Here is a 20799-nt window from a genome sequence, read left to right on the forward strand (position 1 = left end):
ATATTGAACTGCCTGACTTGTTTACCCATCTCACGCTCCTCTCTCCTGTCTTGCTCCAGGTATGGGGATATGAGAACGTTCCTTGTAATGATGCTGTCTCTCTCAGTTGAAAACAGATCAGCTCATGTAGGATCTCTGTCTGTCTCTCCCTCTCTCTCCGTCTCTTTCTCCTCCTCACGCCCACACCACTGTACTCAGGTGCAGATTTCAAACCTCATCTCCACTGTGTGTGTGTGTGTGTGTGTGTGTCTGCGTGTGTGTGTGTCTGGACTCTTTCTCAGACTCTTTGTCTCCCTCCAGAGACAAAGGAACATCTAGTTCTATCCCTGATTCTCCCACTTTATCTCCCTCCCTCCCCCCTTCTCTCTCTCTCCCTCCCTCTTCCTCTTATCCCTCTCTCCACCCTGTCTTGCTGTGTCATTATGAATGAAGCCAGGCTGCAGTGCTCCCCTTCATCTGCTGCAGCAGCAAGCGGGAGCTGCCAGGAGGAGAAATCCCCCACCGCTGTTACCCTGTTGGACAGCGAGCGTGCGCGTGTGTGTGTGTGGCAAGTAGGCAGCAGCGTGAAGAATCTCCTGTCCGATTGGAGACTGAACTGTTGCTGTTCCATACAGCTCAGCCGATGCAGAGCTCACAAGCACGCACACACACACACACACACACACACACTCACAGGGTTACAGCAGAGTGGAGAGCACCTACACACTGATGCGCGCACGTGTCCTTGCAGAAGGTCACAAGTTATGATGGCTGAGTAGGGAGAATCTTGAACTATTACTGAACCATCTGGTTTATTTCACTCATGCACACCCTTTCCTCTCTCACTATTCTCGCCCTCCTTTATTTCTCCTACCCTCTCTTTATTTCTGCCATTTCTCCTGTTTTGGTCCTGGCCCTAACCCTGACCCTGGTCCTAGTCCTGGTCCTAGTCCTAGTCCTAGTCCTGGTCCTAGTCCTGGCCCTAGTCCTGGTCCTAGTCCTGGTCCTAGTCCTGGCCCTAGTCCTGGCCCTAGTCCTGGTCCTAGTCCTGGTCCTAGTCCTGGCCCTAGTCCTGGTCCTAGTCCTGACCCTAGTCCTGACCCTAGTCCTGGTCCTAGTCCTGACCCTAGTCCTGACCCTAGTCCTGGCCCTAGTCCTGACCCTAGTGATGGCCCTAGTCCTGACCCTAATCCTGGCCCTAGTCCTGGCCCTAGTGATGGCCCTAGTGATGGCCCTAGTCCTGGCCCTAGTCCTGACCCTAGTGATGGCCCTAGTCCTGGCCCTAGTCCTGACCCTAGTGATGGCCCTAGTGATGGCCCTAGTCCTGGCCCTAGTCCTGACCCTAGTGATGGCCCTAGTCCTGACCCTAGTCCTGACCCTAGTCCTGGTCCTAGTCCTGGCCCTAGTCCTGGCCCTAGTCCTGGCCCTAGTGATGGCCCTAGTGATGGCCCTAGTGATGGCCCTAGTCCTGGCCCTAGTCCTGGCCCTAGTGATGGCCCTAGTGATGGCCCTAGTCCTGGCCCTAGTCCTGACCCTAGTGATGGCCCTAGTGATGGCCCTAGTCCTGGCCCTAGTCCTGACCCTAGTGATGGCCCTAGTCCTGACCCTAGTCCTGACCCTAGTCCTGGCCCTAGTCCTGGCCCTAGTCCTGGCCCTAGTCCTGGCCCTAGTGATGGCCCTAGTGATGGCCCTAGTCCTGGCCCTAGTCCTGGCCCTAGTGATGGCCCTAGTGATGGCTCTGGTGATGGCTCTGGCCCTGGATCATGTTGTAGAGGTCTGAGTACGTTATCAGAGGACGTGAGATTGGATCATGTTTCCCTGGGGTGGCTTACACATAGCTTTCACTCCATGGAGACAGAAGAAGCTGGAGTGTGTGTGCTGTGTTTGTGCTGTGTGTGTATTCATGTTTGTGGACATGGTGTTACCTCCGTTCCTATTGCAGTACAGAGCATCTGTTATTCAATCAGGAAATCAATACCTCACAGCTCCCTCTGATGTGTCTCTGAAGTGTGGGACACACTGATGATCAACCACCCACCACAACCACCCACCACAACCACCCACCACAACCACCCACCACAACCACCCACCACAGCCACCCACCACAGCCACCCACCACAACCACCCACCACAACCACCCACCACAACCACCCACCACAACCACCCACCACAACCACCCACCACAACCACCCACCACAGCCACCCACCACAACCACCCACCACAACCACCCACCACAACCACCCACCACAACCACCCACCACAGCCACCCACCACAACCACCCACCACAACCACCCACCACAACCACCCACCACAACCACCCACCACAACCACCCACCACAACCACCCACCACAGCCACCCACCACAACCACCCACCACAGCCACCCACCACAACCACCCACCACAACCACCCACCACAACCACCCACCACAACCACCCACCACACACTGACACCACAACCACCCACCACAGCCACCCACCACAACCACCCACCACAACCACCCACCACAACCACCCACCACAACCACCCACCACAACCACCCACCACAACCACCCACCACAACCACCCACCACACACTGACACCACAACCACACACCACAACCACACACCACAACCACCCACCACAACCACCCACCACACACTGACACCACAACCACCCACCACAACCACACACCACACACTGACACCACAACCACACACCACAACCACACACCACAACCACACACCACAACCACCCACCACACACTGACACCACAACCACCCACCACAACCACACACCACACACTGACACCACAACCACACACCACAACCACACACCACAACCACACACCACACACTGACACCACACACTGACACCACACACTGACACCACAACCACCCACCACAACCACCCACCACAACCACCCACCACAACCACCCACCACAACCACCCACCACAACCACACACCACAACCACACACCACACACTGACACCACAACCACACACCACAACCACCCACCACAACCACCCACCACACACACACCACACACTGACACCACACACATACCATACACACCCATCACACACCATATACACCACAACCACCCATCACACACTGACACCACACACACACCATACACACCCACCACACACTGATCACACACCATATACACCACAACCACCCACCACACACTGCCACCACACACACACCATACACACCCACCACACACTGATCACACACCATATACACCACAACTACCCACCACACACACGCCACACATCTACCACTCACACATCCACCACCCATACACATTCCATCATTCACTCTCATATGCACACACAAGTTTGTATGGCTGTCTTTGTGGATACCCAGAATTCTAACACATTCTAAATCCAGTTTTTTCTAACCCTAACTTTAACCTTGAGCCCCAAAAAACCTTAACTCCTAACTCCAACCCTTCATGTCATTTGAACTCTCAGGCTCATTGTAAACCTCTTGAAACCCCATAGAGAAAGGGGGGGGCAGGGCCCAGACCTCAGCCCTTGAACTTGGGAGGAGCAAGAACATGTCCTCAAATGGACAAAACCAAATCCCGTAAATGAATCCTGATTCTGTTGTTCCACCCCAAATCTACCCTGGCACTGACGAGGTTCCAGCCTGTAGCAGTGATGGCAGTCCCAGTGAAGACTGGAGCACTGTCACTGCTGTTCTGAACTGGGCTCCGCCCTGGCAGGTTACTCTGGATATAAACCTGGATCAGACTGATGGTGCCGGAGTAACTGAGGCCAGTGGGTTCCTTCAAGCTGTCATTTATACTGCCTGTGTTGAACTGCAAGCCATTTTTCATACTATGCTATTCTCATGTCGTTAGCACAACTAAAAGGTCACTGCTTACTATAGCTGCCGGTAGTATAGTTGCACAGTATGGTAATAAGGAGTTTCATTAGAAGGAAAGTAACCAACTAGTCTTATGTGACAACCAAGCTGCTCATTTATCTAGTGAGCTGTTGAAGTGTGCAGTGACGTGGGCTGATGTTAGCAGCTGCAACAACGCACACCAGCCGTATAGTAGGGCTAAGATGTACCTGTTTACCAGATGTAACAGCAACATCCGTACCAACACAGCACTGGATTCTGATAGAACACCGTGTTTTTTTCAGGTGTGTGTGTGTAATCCACTGTGTGCTATCAAACTGGAGTAGCTGTAGCAACAAGGTCACAAGAGGCCTGTTGATATGGTGATAGTCGTCCTGGTGACAGGCCGCAGTGCTTGAAATCTCTTACCACACACACAAACATAGCACATGGACGCTCACGCACACTCCAACACTAACACATGACAACACATCTCTCTCTCTCTCTCTCTCTCTCTCTCTCTCTCTCAAGTTCTGAATTATCTCTACCACCTTTTGACACAATGTTACCTTACTGAAATAGCACACTTTGAAGGCCGACACCTGCTCTAAAGTTGTCTCTCCCTCCCCTTCCTCCCCCTCTCCTTCCTCCTCCCCCCTCTCCTTCCTCCTCCCCCCTCTCCTTCCCTCCCCCCCTTCTTCTCCACAGGAGTCGTCCCCCCTCCTCCCCCACCAGCCAGTCAGGAGAGCACATGCTCTACGATCAGCTGCCCGCTCTGCTCTCTTCTGCTCCGCGCCCACCTCCCTGGCTCCACAGGTTAGTGTGTGTGTGTGTGTGTGTGTGTGTGTGAAGTCTCACTGCTGAGTGTTAACTTGACACAGGGAAGTAACAAGGGTGTTGTAGCCATTTTGGACAGTTTTGTCCGACTGTGGAGTTTGCACTTGCCTTGGGTTACTTTAGTTGTGTTAAATGTGATTGGTGTTTCTATATTTGCATATTGGAATATCATTCAATTAAACTATAGGATAATTGGTACATTGGTCATTACCTTGAACGTTATAATTGCAGCACCTGCACGGCTCATTGGGTAGATGACTTGGTAGCCAAATGTTGGGTCGAGAGGCACGTAACATACGTTTTTTTGACCACTTTTCAGTACAATCTTAACCTTTTTAGTTTACTGTCTTTACCTTTGCTTTATTGTATACATTTACAACTCGTTTAAGTTCACCTTTTTGGAGCCAAATAAATTGATTATATTCTTTCAAGTTTGGAGTATCAAAAGTGCGTCATCCACTACCTGCTCACTAGACCCACGGCCTTGACTGGATCTTGGAGTTCAAAAATGTGAAACCATAGAAAGGCTGCCACAAGGGGTGTGTTGTAGTTGTCACATTCTGACCATTAAAACTGTCATCAACCTCCATCTCTCATCAACCTCCATCTCTCATCAACCTCCATCTCTCATCAACCTCCATCTCTCAACCTCCATCTCTCATCAACCTCCATCTCTCAACCTCCATCTCTCATCAACCTCCATCTCTCAACCACCATCTCTCATCAACCTCCATCTCTCATCAACCTCCATCTCTCATCAACCTCCATCTCTCATCAACCTCCATCTCTCATCAACCTCCATCTCTCATCAACCTCCATCTCTCAACCTCCATCTCTCATCAACCTCCATCTCTCATCAACCTCCATCTCTCATCAACCTCCATCTCTCATCAACCTCCATCTGTCATCAACCTCCATCTCTACTAAACCTCAAGCTCTACTAAACCTCCATCTTTACTAAACTTTCATCTCTTACCAACCTCCATCTCTACTAAACCACCTCCACCTCTACTAAACCTCCACCTCTACTAAACCACCTCCACCTCTACTAAACCACCTCCACCTCCACTAAACCACTTCTACTAAACCTCCACCTCTACTGTGGTGACTGGTAGCGCTGGCTGCTATTGCTAGCTATTGGTTTCCGTGGAGATGTATGCCCCTGCTCCACACCAGGGCCACGTTCAATCTGAAAACGGTGTGCATCGTTTTGCTTCGGTTTCCAGCATGAGGAAACACCATGGGCAGGGGCCAACTGGGGGAAAAAAAGTGGTCCAGGAGTTATACTGTCAGACCGGCCCACTCAGTAAACGGCGCGCGGCCCACTCAATGCATCACACGTTTCGACCAGTCATTGGCCTACTTGGAAAAATACCCATACACTTAACATTATTTTGGATGATGACAAAGAAATTACATCATATATGTTTCATTTCTTTTGTTGAACTTCCGAAGTCCGGAAGAACACCCCTGCCCTGCCCCCCCCCCTCCCCCTGCAGCGCTACTGATCAACAGCTTTGTGTGTATAAACCCCCGCCGTATTAAAATGGCCTTCTCAGCTGTTATAGTAGTAAAGCCTGCTGTGTTCAGCTCATCACTGTTTCTGTCTCAATAAAGTTTTTGTTGAAAGCAGTCCAGGGGGTCTCACATTTGGTCCTTGGCTCAGGCCAGACTGCTGGTCTCCAAGTTTAGCCATGTTGGATAAAGTCAAATGGAGTCATTATGTTAAGTAGATCAGCTCAAGGTTAAGAGAGAGAGAGTGTGTGTGTTTGTGTGTCCCTGGCAGCTTGCTTGGAATGAAACTTTTATGATGAGAACAGGATATCTGTTCCTTGAGTGCTGCTATTCCTCCTCTGCTCTGGATAACAGTGCATTAGCTGATCTGTGTGTGTGTGTGTGTGTGTACGTGTGTGTGTGTGGAGGGGAAGATGGCGGGAAAGTGAGAGCAAGAAATCAAGACTCAAGGCATCAGTAGGACATATTCACTTCCTCTCCTCTCTCTTCCCTCTACTTCCTCTCTCCCCCCTCTCACCGCCTCAGCAGTAGGAGCTGAGACCAACACCCCCGGGACGAGAGCTGTCCACTAGCTGATGGAGAACACTGCTCTTTCTCTTTCTCTCTCTCTCTGTCACTCTCTCCCTCTCTCTACAGTATCTTTCTGGCTCCCTCTCTCTCTTTCTCTCTGGCTCTCTCTCTCTCTCTCTGGCTCTCTCTCTCTCTCTCTCTGGCTCTCTCTCTCTGTCTCTCTCTGTCTCTCTCTGGCTCTCTCTCTCTCTGTCTCTCTCTCTGTCTCTCTCTGGCTCTCTCTCTCTGTCTCTCTCTCTCTCTCTCTCTCTCTGTCTCTCTCTCTCTGGCTCTCTCTCTCTCTCTCTCTCTGGCTCTCTCTCTCTCTCTCTCTCTCTGGCTCTCTCTCTCTCTCTCTCTCTGGCTCTCTCTCTCTCTCTCTCTCTCTGGCTCTCTCTCTCTGTCTCTCTCTCTCTGTCTCTCTCTCTCTCTCTCTCTGGCTACCATCTGTCCCACTCTATCTTATCAGTCAGCACATCTCAGTAGCACAGTGTCCATTTGGTCTGATGAAGTATAAACATACAGAGGGACAAAGAGCTCAATACCCATAACTCTGTCTCCTCCCTTACACCTCCCCTTTTCGAACCACTGGGAGAGGGGAGAACAGGCGAGGAGAACAGGAGAAGAAGGGAGCTCATTTGAGGTCCACAAACAAGAACAAAATCTGAATCAACTCCATGTCCTCCAATTCCAAGAAACAGGAAAGACAGGCCCCCCCTGACCTTAGCTTAACATGGCCATGGGAAACAGTCAGCAGATAAATTAAGTTATTATTTGTGGGGGAAATGTCATGTTGTCTGGAATGTTTAGCATGTCTTGCAAGTCTGTGGTTATGTGTGCCGGAGAGCAGGGGGAACCTCTGTTCAGACTTCAAATCCAAACATGATAAGATTGGTGTAAAGATCTAAAGTGTGTGTGTGGTCATGGTTACCATTCAGTGCGTGACTGATGATCCAATCGATGCTCCTCTCTTCGCTTGACAACTTCCATCGTCATAATAATGAGAAATCATTTTCCCCTCTCTCTGTCTCTGTCTCTGTCTCTCTCTGTCGGTGTGAGTAAACGACTGAGGAAGCCCTTTAGATACAATTGAAATCTGATCTCATGTAGATGGTAAGATGCAGACATTGAAAGATAGGCACAGGAAAAGAGCACTCACACACTCACACACACTCCGAACTAGTGAGAGTATGAAGGACTGACCATAACTCTGACCGTGACTGACCATAACCCTGACCATGACTGACCCTAACCCTGACTGACCCTGCAGTGCTTTGCAGGGTGGCCAGACGCTCTGCAGAGACTAACTGTTCAGAGAGGGAGGGAGCAAGGGGGGGGTGGAAGGAAGGATGGAGAGAGGGAGGGACAGAAGGTTAGAGGGAGAGAGAAAAGGTTGTAGCGATGGAGAGAGGGAGGGAAGAATGGAGAAAGATGGGGAGGGAGGGACGGATGGGGTTGGAGGGAGATGGAGAAGGTAGGAAGGATGGAGAGGACTGCTTATTCAGCAGTATTGATTGCCCTGCTCTGTCGGAGAGAGCGTGAGAGCGAATAGGGGGGGTGTCATGTGTTGTAATTACCTGTAGTGTATAAATGGAGGATATTTACTTCTGGGCAAGAACAGGAAGAGATGACATACAGGGAGGAGGGAGAGGGAGAGATGAGAGGCAGTGACGGCTGGGAAACCCCCGCAGACCCCAAGGCTGGGGGCCCCCCATGCCCCAAGGGCCCCGCCCTGAATATCAAAAAACAGACTCGACCTATATAAAAAATATATTTATTTAAAAAAGTCAAAAACTCTGAGGTCGCTCATTGACAGCCTCAGGTTTCAACTACTGGGTAAAGGAATCCCGTATTGTAGGCAACGTAACATATCTTCATCCACTTCCATGGGCTAAATAGTCTCAAAATTCTTCAATCTGGCAACAATAGCTTCTGCATTACGTTTTGCTAGATGACGGTAGATACATAACACAAGTAAAAGAAAAATGCAAGCGGTGCTCAAAAGCGCAGCAATAAACGATTGTCTGAACAAGCTCAAACAAAACACCCGAAGATTACACACTTATTTAGACCAGCCAGAGAGGAAGCTATCATCAGAATCTCCACAGACGAAACACTACCACAGCAGCAGGTAGCTAGCAGCAGCACATCTTCACCAGCAACCAATATACTTGCTTACTTACTGTCAAGAATATGTTTTCCTTTCCCTCCATTGATTGTCTGTTATTTCAGTGGCGGTGCTGAACTATCAGGCTAGCGCTGTCTTTGGTTTTGAACTATGACAAATAGGCTACAGTGGTGCTGACGCAATTGTGCTTTTGTTATTTTTAAACTTTTTTATTTATCTCTCACATTGCTGAATATATGCTATAGTTAAAGGTAGACAGCAATCAGTCCATAGACCAATTTTGTAAACATTCGGGATGCGCGCGCAATGTGGTTGCAGACAAGCGGTGTTTTGTCCCTACTGGTTCCCAAACTAACTGGTTCCCCAGCTGTGCGTGCACCTATCAGTCTGCCTGTATCACCAGATTCGTCACATATTCACAAACATATTACTGCCGATTTTCAAGTCGGATCTCATATTTGCTGCAAATGTTTTATTTTGTCTCCATTTATTTTGTCGTGAATGTTAGCCTAATGTAGTGCGCACGTAGCCTATAGGCCTACTTTCATATGTGCCTCAGCAAATATGAGATCCGACTTGAAAATCGCCAGTAATATGTTTGTGACGAATCTGGTTTGTGTGAGGAATCAGGCAAACTAATAGGCGCACGCAGAGCCATAGAAAAAGAGAGTTGCGACACGCTTTGATCTCGCCAGCAAGTGATCACGTGGTTCATGTAGCTCGCTGTAGTTCCAAAAATCCCCACTGCACTCAAAAAAATAATTCCCTGGACATGTAAATGTAAGAGTCAAATAAAGGTATTCTTGCTTAATAAAATACTGACCTTCATTATGATGAGTATTTGGGTTAACTGTATTAAAATTCATGAGTGAATCTCAAACAGCAAGTGTAAAATGTACATGTAGTAAGTTTATTTAATAAAAAGAAATGATTTGACTGACAGATTACAATGTTTGGATATTTGAAATAATTACTGTATGTTTCACCACATATTTTTAAAGAATACACTATGGATAGCAATTATTTTTAAGAACCATAATTATTTGACAACTCAACTCAATATATTTGGAAACTACTTAACAACTTAAAAGAATGAGTAAACGGGTATGAAGTGACGTCATTTCCTAACGGTTCTGGCTCAGACAGACGACACAGAGACGTTGCTTGGTGGGCACAGCTACTTGAAGGTCTGACTGAACTCCACCGCTACAAGACCACAAGTTGAAGTAAGTAACATTTAACACAATAATCGTTTTACATACATCTCAGTTACAAAAGCAACAACTGAGCATGAAGTATCAGTCGACCAACATTACTGTGATGTCGAAGCCATTCTTTGGCAAAGCTAATTTGACTTGTTAGCACACTTTAGCTAGCTAGCTAGCTAGCTAGCTAGATGAGTCTGCACGTGCTATGCGTTTTCTTCAGAAGGCTACAACTAAGCTTACATTAGCCAGTTATATTACATACAGTTTAACATTAGACTCTAACTTGTATAACTGCAACACCTTGTTGGCCTACGTTTAGTTGGAGACAGGTCTGAAAATAAAATATTTTTTACTGCTGAGGTCAATTCAGTTAACGTTATAATACGTGAAGTTAGGCCGAAAAATATTCAGGTATATGCAAGGCTAATGTTTATTTTACTTTTTTCAAAATCAGAGACCGCAAATACCACAAAGGTATTTTTTGAAGTTCAAGCTGGGCTCTGCCCTAATTACCATGCCATGTTGATCTTTAAATCTCACTCAGTAGTAAATCATGCATTGCTCTGGCATAAAGGAGCCGTATTCATTAATTGCAATTCATGACTTGTGTGGAAGGTTGTTCTTAAAGTTAATTCTAAGTTCAAGAGTTGTTATAATCCTTGCTAAATATATATTTAAAACAAATTTCAGATGGAAAACGGCTGATCAAGAAAATGTCAGGTAAGTTACTTACCTTTGCTTTCTTAATTTTTGGGGGAGGGGTAATTGATTTTTAGTTTATCAACTTTTATAGCAATCAAAGGTTTGTATCTCTTTTGTTTGAACATATGCTTAACTTAAGAGACGGGACAGGAATGTGTGAGAAAGAGGGGAGGACAGCAGGCCATATTCAACTCAGGGGCCAGTTGCATAAAAATAGACCTAGTCTTAGACTTAAATGCAACTTTAAGTCCGACTTGCCATAGACACTTCAATTTACCTGTTGCATAAAGCTTTAAGATCAGTGACTAACGTAAGACTGACTTAGATAGCATATTGCGCGCTGTGTTATGGGTAAAATAAGACACTTTGCGCAAAAAGAAAAGATGGCGGACAAAACAGCGACACTTAACGGCGAAAGATTGATACATTTTAACCTTATAAAAACCTATATCTGTTGTAGGAATACAGTATTGAAAAAGTTAAAACTTTTTGTTAAAACAAATAGTGTATGCGTTTTTAAGCTTCTTAATTTAACCTCAACGCTACTTCCGTTTATCAACAACAACGCAGATGGCTGGTGCTAGCGTCAATAAAGTGAGCTATGTTGTCATCTAACTACTCACTCGTTTAAGAAAACATTTTATTCTGCGGAAAAGCAGAACCCCGTAAACATTTTCTGCAGTTACAAATAACACTTAATTCCTTTCGTAATACATTATGCTAAGATAATGACGTAGCCTACTAAAACATCGTTGGCATAGCAACTCAGCCCTTACGGCAAGGTTTAGCCAGGGGGAGAGGTGGCTAACTTTTCTACCTCAAATTAAGTCTTAATTTATGCAACTTACTATTTATGCAACAATTAGACTAGTCTTACCTGACAATTTAAGACAGTCTTAGGCTAAAACTAGTCTTAAACTAAGTTTATGCAACTGGCCCCAGGTCACAGTGGAAAGGTCTGAGCCTCACAGGACACTCTCCCCAATTTGTATTAATCTTTAAGGTACCAGCTCATGGGGTGGCAGTGTAAGCTCTGTACATTTGTCGCATCATCAAAAGGGGGACTTATTAGACACTACCGACTGAAACACAGACATTTAGGTCATGGACATTTTCTTCCTTATTCATTTGAAAAGTCCATGTTCTTTTAAAACTTGGGGCAGCTTACGTACACACTTGTGTCGAGCTCAAATAACAGTGGAAACTGAAAATCAGCAAGAGGTCAAAGCTTTTAAATGTAAAATTTTTGATGTTTGATGGTTGTGAGTTCAAAACTAACATATATGGGAGTTATTCTACACATGAAAGCCGAAAGCACCCATCTTACTTGTGTAAGGACTTGAAAGCTGATGTTATTGTAAAACTTCTGATTTCTACCAGTGTTCAACCGCATGACAGACAGTTTGCATTTCTGGAATCCGTTGCTGATATGGAGTTGGTTGCTACTGTAGATTTGGATTGTGAAACTGAAAACGCATTTGTAAAAGTTATCGGTTCTCTCTTAATTAAGTAAAAGCATTTATAATGTATAAAGGTGGAACACCTTCAGTTTATCTGCACATCTTCGTCTCGGTATATTCCAAAAGTAGTGAGAGACGTTTTGACACAAAATAACTGCACTGTTAATGAAAAGGTTGTCACGGCTTTAGTTTAAAAATGGTGTCTCTGCAATCCTCTAAATACATATCTTGGTTCTGATGGTCGATTTTTTCAAAATATAAGAGGCAGAATTTTTTAAAGACAACTTTCAAGTTATTGAGCCGGTTGAATATAGATTGGATCCATCTGACATCTGTACCTTTCAGTATGTACCTATTCTCCAAAACGTACAGCTATTCATAAATAACAAAGACATAGTAAGTAGGAAACTGACAAGACATTCAGGCATTCCATCAAAGTTTTCATCCTTTCACGATGGAAAATATTTCAAGTCAAATGAGTTTTTTGCTGATGGAGAGCTAAGGATTTCACTTATACTTTACGTGCATGATTTTGAAGTCTGTAACCCGCGTGGAACCTCGCGTAAAAAATAAAGTGACAACGGTGTATTTGGTACTTGTAGATGTGCCATCAGAATTTAGATCACAATTAACCTCAATTAATTTGGCACTCCTTTGTAAAGCTAATGATGTAAAAAAAATGGCTACAAAACTGTTTTTGAGCCGCTGTTAAAAGATCTCATCACTCTTGAGGAAGAAGGCATTTTCTTTCCTACCATTGGTACAAATATCAGATCAACTGTTTTATGTGTTGCAGCGGACAATCTTGGTGCTCATTCTTCAAGTGGCCTTGTAGAGAGCTTTAATTTTGTATTGGGGACCATTCAGACTATCAGCCAAAGGAGGTGCATTCAGAGGTTTTTCCACCAAGGACAAAGGAGAACCATGCTTTAACTCTTCAGTCTGTAAAGGAAAACCCTGCTCTGGTACTTTGTTATGGTGTCAAGAAAGCTTGTACCTTAACAGAAAATTTTAAGCATATCCATTTTGTAACTGGGTACCCTCCAGACGTGCTCCATGATCTATTTGAAGGAATAATTCCTTTGGAGTTGGCATTATGTCTTAAAGAGTTTATAAAAAAACTATTTCACCCTGTTTCAACTGAATGAGTCAATAACTCAGTTTCCATATGATTGGACAGACAAAACCGACCCCAACCTATACCACAAAATGTATCTTCTCGAAAAACTATTGGTGGGAATGCACATGAGAATTGGAAACTTCTGAGATTATTACCATTCATAATTGGTGTGAAGATACCATTCAATGAACCAGCATGGCAAGTTCTCATGACTTTAAAAGATATTGCTGAACTTGTAGTATCCCCTATTCATACAGAGGAAAGCATTAGCTACCTATATACTCTAATATCGGAACATCGTCATAGAGTGTTGGATGTTTTTCCTGATCAAAAGTTAATAATTCCAAAGCACCATTTCTTGGAGCATTATCCTGCTATGATAAAATGCTTTGGACTATGCGCTTTGAGGCAAAACAGTTTTATTTTTTTATTTTTTTATAAGCGAGTTGTCAGTTACACAAACAGCTTAAAAACCTGCATTATGTGTGAGTAAAGTGACAAGTATTCCATTGGCATTGCTCCACGAGGAAATACAGGACAGTTTTAAAAAGGCGTATCCAACACACCACAGTGGAGTTGACCAACGTAGTGTCATAGCATGGAACTAAATATGCAGTGGGGATGATTTTGCCCTATGGGTGTACAGGTGGTCTACCAGATTTTGTAGAGATCTCACAGATTGTGATTGTAGGCAGTGATCTCAATTTCATTGTTAAGTTACTTAACAGCAGGTATTGGGAACATTTTAGGGGATTTGCTTTGGAGCACTCTGGAAAAGTGACCCTGCTGCAGATACAGCAACTTAGTGATACATATCCCTTGGAAGCATATTGTGTGGGAGGCAAACACATGGTCACTTTAAAAAGACACATTAATGTCCAATATTAGGTGAAAAAGAGAAACGCCTAAGTGTCTTACTCCTACTCTGATATCTTTCTTTTTTTCTTTTTTTGATTGTTGTTATTTCATACAGATGGACCCTGTTGTTGTGAAGGTGATTATTGATCACCGTAGTGAGAAGCTCACACTGCCCTCAGGGATGCCAGATACAGTGGATCAATTTCATGAGACTGTAAAGGACACATTCAAACTAAACGATGAGGAATTCACCCTGCATTACCTTGATGAAGACTTTGGTGATTACTTTACACTTCATTCTACGAAAGATGTTAAGCAAAAGGGGACAATAAGCGTAGTAACTATTCCATCAGAAGTACCTTCACTTGCAACTCCTAAGACTGAGAATGTGCCCAGTTGTTTCAACACCTCCTGTTTGAGTTCATCATCACTGCTATCTTGTAGTTCTGCAGATTACCAGTCGGATGGCACGTCAATGTCATTACAGGACACTGTCATACTAAGCCCTCAAAGGGCATCATGGCCAAATGAAATTGTCATTCCACTTTTCTCAATTGCGACAGAGGCAGTACTGAGGAATGGCAATGAAGACTTTGCGAAATATGGCACAGTTCTCAACAACACCTGTGTCAGGTCTGAAATAATGGAAAGACTGAAGGCTGATTACATGTACAGTCACACAGCCTATCCCACAGGCCTTCAGGTTGGACAGGTTGCAGAAGCCTTAGTCAAAAAACATCCATGTCTGACTGAACTTGGGAGCCGCAATGGTTGGATCGGATGGATGTATAGCCTAAAATACAAGATGGGAAATTACAGGTCAAAGCTTAGAAATCTTGGATTTCCTGAAGTTACATGCAAGTCTCTCAAAAACAAACGGCCTGGTGAGAGGAAACTAGCACAAAATGTCAAAAAAGCAGGGAAAGGAGAAGTGATTTACTTCCCACACTATCCTTCAGGAGAGAGCACTGAACACCAAGAGCAACAGCGGCTCCTTATTCTGTCTGAATGGAAGAAGAAAGATGGCACGACCATTAAGGAGTTAATGGCCAGCACATTTGTGCATAGAAGACATGATGTTGTCAGTCTTCATTTGACCTTCAAAGAGGTCAAGGAGAGGTGGCCTGCCATGTTTGACGTGTCACATGTGAGTAATTTGCATTTCTCTTACAGAGTATAACACAAACACATATTGGCAGAAAATGCTCAAGTTTGTAATGCCTTTGTGTTTTCAATCCTCGAAGTAAAGCTCTTGGTCCTGATGGTCTCTTTTTTTCCGAAATATAAGAGGGGAATTTAATGTAACTTCTGTGTTATTAAGCCAGTTAAATAATCACAATCTCCCTGTTGTTTTTTTTCTTCTTTTTGTTAAAGGTTATGTCACAATGTCTACAGAATGTTGATTCCGCTGTCGATGTGGAAGAAGAGCTGGCAGCACAGGTGATGGCTGTGTACCTGGTCCGAAATGAAAGTGGACGGGTCGATGATGTTGGGATCGTCATTGAAGGTTCCACTGTACTCAGCCATCTTGGGGATCTCAGCAGAGCCTGTTGCTACCTGCTAGGACTGACCTATGCTTTGGATCTGAAATACCCCAAAACTCTTAAATACATTTTTGAGGTATTTCAAAAGATGCTTTTGGAAGTGGACTCCGGAAAGCTTTCAGCAAAGTTGCAAAGACTGAGAACCAGTATGGTCATGTAGTTGCTGATGTAACGTGGGCTTGCAAGTATGAGGCACTGGTCGCTCCGACCAGGAGTCGAACTCACCACCTCTGACTTCCCAAGCGCCACCACTACCAACTACGCCAACGAAAAGCTAGCAATTTGTTGACACGGGTGGCCTTTTACATACTTGAGGAGTGAGTTTCACCACACACCGGCTACACTGAGAGGTACCTCCTCAGATGAGAAAATGTGACTCATACCCAATTGAGCTATGTGTGTAATGTGATAAATGACTGTTATTATTGAAGTTAGGTACAGAAACCTGGACAATCTAAAGCTCCATTTAATCAGATTATCTCCAGGTGTGGTCAGGCTCACAGTGGTGGAAAGATGTCAGTGTGTTTTGAGTCAACATTTTATACCTTGTTTTATTATATGGCAACGACGGTACAAGCTTTTACGATTGGCTAAAGGGTAATCATGCCAGCCACGTATTGACCGCGGTCTGATAAGTATTCTTATTGCCCTCTGACGTCATCTTCAAAATTAGCAATATCGACGAGTCAGCTGCTGAGTTTTACTATCCAGATGATGCTGAAAAGATTTGTCATCGAAAGTGAGTATGAAGACTAGACTCTTTGAATCACTTGTGTAGTTATTTTGTGTTGAAATTAAAGCGATTTTAGCAGAACCATGTTGTCCGCTTTCTATCAAAAGTAATGAGTTGCTAGGCAATACATGAAACACCGTGAGAAGACTTGAGAGCTAGCTACAATTAGCCTAGAGGTACCATTTATTTTCGTTTAAAAAGTGAAAAGAAGCTAAAAATGCCATATAATAAACTACTTACTAACCTCGACCGATCGGTCATGCCGGGAATTATCAAACCTCGGCATTGCCGTATTGACCGAGCTCATCGTTCCAGCCTCAGTTTGATATTTCCCGGCATGACCTCACTCTTGGTTAGTAAGTAGTTATTATTGTACAATATGTCCAGTGTTCTTCCACTCCGAGCAGGTGATCTAAATGTCTGCTTTTCACAAACCTTATACCGTGGTAGTAGATGCATCTAGTTAGCTAACTAGCTAGCTAATGAGTGGACCTGAAATTCCTGCCGAGCGTTGCTGGACAACAGAGGACCCGAGGCTTAATCTGCAATTTGTTGTTGCTAGCTCTAATCAGATGTACTATAGGCTAATTCTGTAAACTGTATGCCAACAAACACCAATTACTATAACTAATTTGACAGACTGTTAACCAACGGACTTCTGTTCTGGTTATGATACACATGCTCTCTAGCTAGTTACAGTAAAAGTGTTGCTTAGCTGTACGTCAGATACTAGACTTACAGTCGAGCGCTAACTGCATTTAGAATGTAACAAGCTATAATCTTACGAACATTTTTATCTAAAGTTGGCTATATGAAATACTAGTAATAACAATTGATACGTGGTGGTTGAAATATGAAAAAATGCTTGATTTTCATCAATTTACCAGCTAACTTGCTTCGGAGACACTGAAAATGAATGGGGTTCAATGGTGGAAAATACAATGTTTGGAACTATAGGCATGAGACATAGCCTGGCTGCCAGCCCAACTTCTCCCCGCCCACCCAAAAATTTGGTCGGGAAGTTGGGTCTGGAGGGTCTCGTATTGGGAAACAACTACAGAAAACCAGAATCTGGGCGTACCAATGAAATTGCCAGGGCGGGCTTTATATGATGATGGACAGATGATCAACAGTAACGTAATCACCCACGTCACAAAAGAGCACTTGAATTCGTTTTGAACAAACAACATATTACGTTGCTCTGATTGGTTGTAGGTCTATCCAATTGAGCGAAGAGGCATTTGTTTTCCAGGCTCGTTTGAAACACGCCCCGTAGTCAAAGACCAACGTAGAGTTCTCAGACTCATATTCTGACTAGAATTATGAGTATGACAACGTCAGGCTACATGAGACACGGTTTACTTCCGCATTCCTCAATAACAATGGGAGTCTATGGAAGTGTTGCAACTCTCTTTTTCTATGGCTCTGGCTGCACTCACATCTGGGGAACCAGTTTGTTTGGGAACCATTAGGGACATAACACCGGGAAAGGATATAATTTATAATGGCAAAAGGACCAAGTGGATAATACAAATAGTTAGATTTAAAAAGACCAAAAAGGTCAAGGAGGATAGCCTTGAGAAAAAGTGATTCCCAATTGATTTGTCACATCAGATTTTGTTTTGGGTCACGGAAGTCTTGAAATTTGAGTGAGAATGTCGCCCTGTAGACCGCATTGTCTTAGGCAGCAGCCAAAGACAGAGAGAGTCTCTTGTCTTGGTCGTGTCATGTCACAAACTTCTTAATTTTAAATTTCGGTCAATTCTACACCGAAAAAGTCAAGTAGGGCATCATTCAAGAGATATGGGAATTCAATTTTTAGCCAGCTGGTTTGATTTATTTTTGTGATTTGTGTAAAACTAGCAATCTGAGTGAGACTGTGTCTCACGGCGTTATACTGTTTTGACGTTAGCCTCAGAGTCAGACCCGGGTCGCTCCAGGGATGGACTGGGGGGAAAAAGTGGCCCGGGAGTTATACTGTCAGACCGGCCCACTCAGTGAACGGCATGCGTCCCACTCAAAACACAGCGCGTTGTCCACTCACTGCATCGCACGGATCGACCAGTCATTGGCCTACTTGGAAAAATACCCATACACTTAACATTATTTTGGATGATGACAAAGAAATCACATCATATGTGTTTAATTTCTTACGTTAAACTTCCGAAGTCCGTAAGAACACATTTCAGAAGACACGTCAGAAAGTTTTTTTTAATCGGCACCATGAGTGTGAATACAGATCGCGAGGAGCAGTATAAAGCTCGGTCAGTGATTACAGACTACGAAAGGTCTTGAAGCAACATATACGTATTCAAGCTGTGACATATGAAATATTATGAGATGCTGGCGATGTCAGAGGGCCGATTGGTAACGGAAGTTGGCCGGTATTTTGGACCATATACCCCGTCGGCCCACCGGGGATCCTCCCGGTATCCCTGATGGCCAGTCCCCCCCTGGGTCAGTCACTGGCACAATGTTGTATTACACTACACCAAAAACCTCAGGGAGGACTGCCATTTGTAGATACGAATCTGCTGAAGATAGCCTGCATCTTGGATTTCTTTTACCGAGCCTGTTTCATTCTTTACTTGCCGGAGAAAGCGACTTCCGTTAGCCAGGCTAATTTGGCCCGATCACTTGGTCAGGCTATTTAAAGGTATCGGGGTCAAGTGACTTTTGTACATGGACAAGTGAAATGTAAATGTACTTGTCCAAAGGACAACTGCCTCAAAAAGTTGATATCAAGCCTTGCAATCCAGTGGCCACAGATGTATGATGACCTGATCGACACTCCAAGTGTATTATACCCGGGAGAAGTTCGTCTTTTGCAACAAACATGCGCAGTTGACAGTCGTGTGACGTACGGTGAAAATTGGTCTATTGGCAGTGGTATAAGATAATAAATGGAGATGCATTTTGAGTGGATTTAGGGGAGGGGCTTCAAGGTCCAACTTAGCGGGGAAGCCTCTGCAAAGTCCTGGCCGCTACTAATCAGAGAGAGGGAGGAAGAAGAAAAGGAGGGATGAGAGGGAGGGAGGGAGGAGGAGGAAGAGAAAAAGATGGATAGAAGGAGGCGGTGGTGAGACACAGGACAGAGAGAGATTGCGTGATGTACAGACATTAACACAGGCCTCAGTGGGTAACCATCTGGCTGGACGCACATTCACACAGCTTCCCTCTGCCAATGTCTGATCACACACACACACACACACACGCAACACACACACACACACACACACACACATACTCACATACTCACATACTCCCCACACACACACACACACACACACACTCACACACTCACATACTCACATACTCCCCACACACACAGGCACATGATAGATGTGAGCATAACACAAATGCAACACACACACACACACACACACACTCACATACTCACATACTCCCCACACACACACACACACACACACACACACACACACACTCACATACTCCCCACACACACAGGCACATGATAGATGTGAGCATAACACAAATGCAACACACACACACATACAGTACACAAATACACACACACGTACAGTACAAATGCAGTATGTGTGCGTGTGTGTACTGTATATATGTGTGTGTGTATGTGTGTATGTATGTGTGTTTGTGTGAGGACCTTCACCTCTCTCCAACCTCGGGATCTCTATGGTGATTGGGGGCTTCATTGATCTCTGTTCTCCAGGTGGTAAATCACAATGTGATCACTCTGCAGGGGGGGCCCCAGTGGTGAAACACTAGGAGGGTGTGTGTGTTTGCTTGTGAGAGGGTGTGTGTGTCCTGCCAACATGATGCATGTTTGAGCTTGTGTGTGTTATGGAGTGTGTGTGTGTTATGGAGTGTGTGTGTGTTATAGAGTGTGTGTGTGTTATAGAGTGTGTGTGTGTTATAGAGTGTGTGTGTGTTATGGAGTGTGTGTGTGTTATGGAGTGTGTGTGTGTTATGGTGTGCGTGTGTGTTATGGTGTGCGTGTGTGTTATGGAGTGTGTGTGTGTGTGTGTTATGGTGTGCGTGTGTGTTATGGAGTGTGTGTGTGTTATGGAGTGTGTGTGTGTTATGGTGTGCGTGTGTGTTATGGAGTGTGTGTGTGTGAGTGTGTGTGTGTGTGTGTTATGGTGTGTGTGTGTGTTATGGTGTGCGTGTGTGTTATGGAGTGTGTGTGTGTGTGTGAGTGTGTGTTATGGTGTGTGCGTGTATTTTATTGTGTGTGTGTGTGTGTGTGTGTTATGGAGTGTGTGTGTGTTATGGAGTGTGGTTGTCTCTGATGGATGGCAGGGAGCTAGGGGAGCAGTCTCCTGGAAAGACAGAGCACAACCTCACTCT

General features: G+C 44.9%; 2 protein-coding genes across 3 annotated transcripts in view; both read left to right on the forward strand.

Annotated features, from left to right (window-relative positions):
* The window catches only part of mcu (mitochondrial calcium uniporter), a 55322-nt gene that overhangs the window by 18398 nt on the left and 16125 nt on the right, over positions 1–20799 (forward strand). Inside the window, exon 2 of the mRNA XM_084709178.1 lies at positions 4525–4632. Coding sequence (XP_084565304.1) covers positions 4525–4632 — 108 coding nt within the window. The remainder of the gene's footprint in view (positions 1–4524; positions 4633–20799) is intronic.
* On the forward strand, positions 9974–16551 carry LOC146267726 (uncharacterized). 2 transcript variants are annotated; one of them, XM_084709176.1, is made up of 4 exons: positions 9974–10071; positions 10744–10773; positions 14309–15340; positions 15568–16551. In XM_084709176.1, the coding sequence occupies exons 3-4, from the start codon at positions 14309–14311 to the stop codon at positions 15895–15897; spliced, it is 1362 nt and encodes a 453-aa protein (XP_084565302.1). In that variant the 5' UTR covers positions 9974–10071; positions 10744–10773; the 3' UTR covers positions 15898–16551. The 2 variants fall into 2 exon arrangements, with proteins under 2 accessions (XP_084565302.1, XP_084565303.1); XM_084709177.1 differs by lacking the exons at positions 9974–10071; positions 10744–10773 and having other exon boundaries at positions 13803–15340.

Source organism: Hypomesus nipponensis, chromosome 11 (genome assembly GCF_054491055.1).
Source record: "Hypomesus nipponensis isolate SF chromosome 11, ASM5449105v1, whole genome shotgun sequence".
In the NCBI taxonomy this organism is placed as follows: domain Eukaryota; kingdom Metazoa; phylum Chordata; class Actinopteri; order Osmeriformes; family Osmeridae; genus Hypomesus; species Hypomesus nipponensis.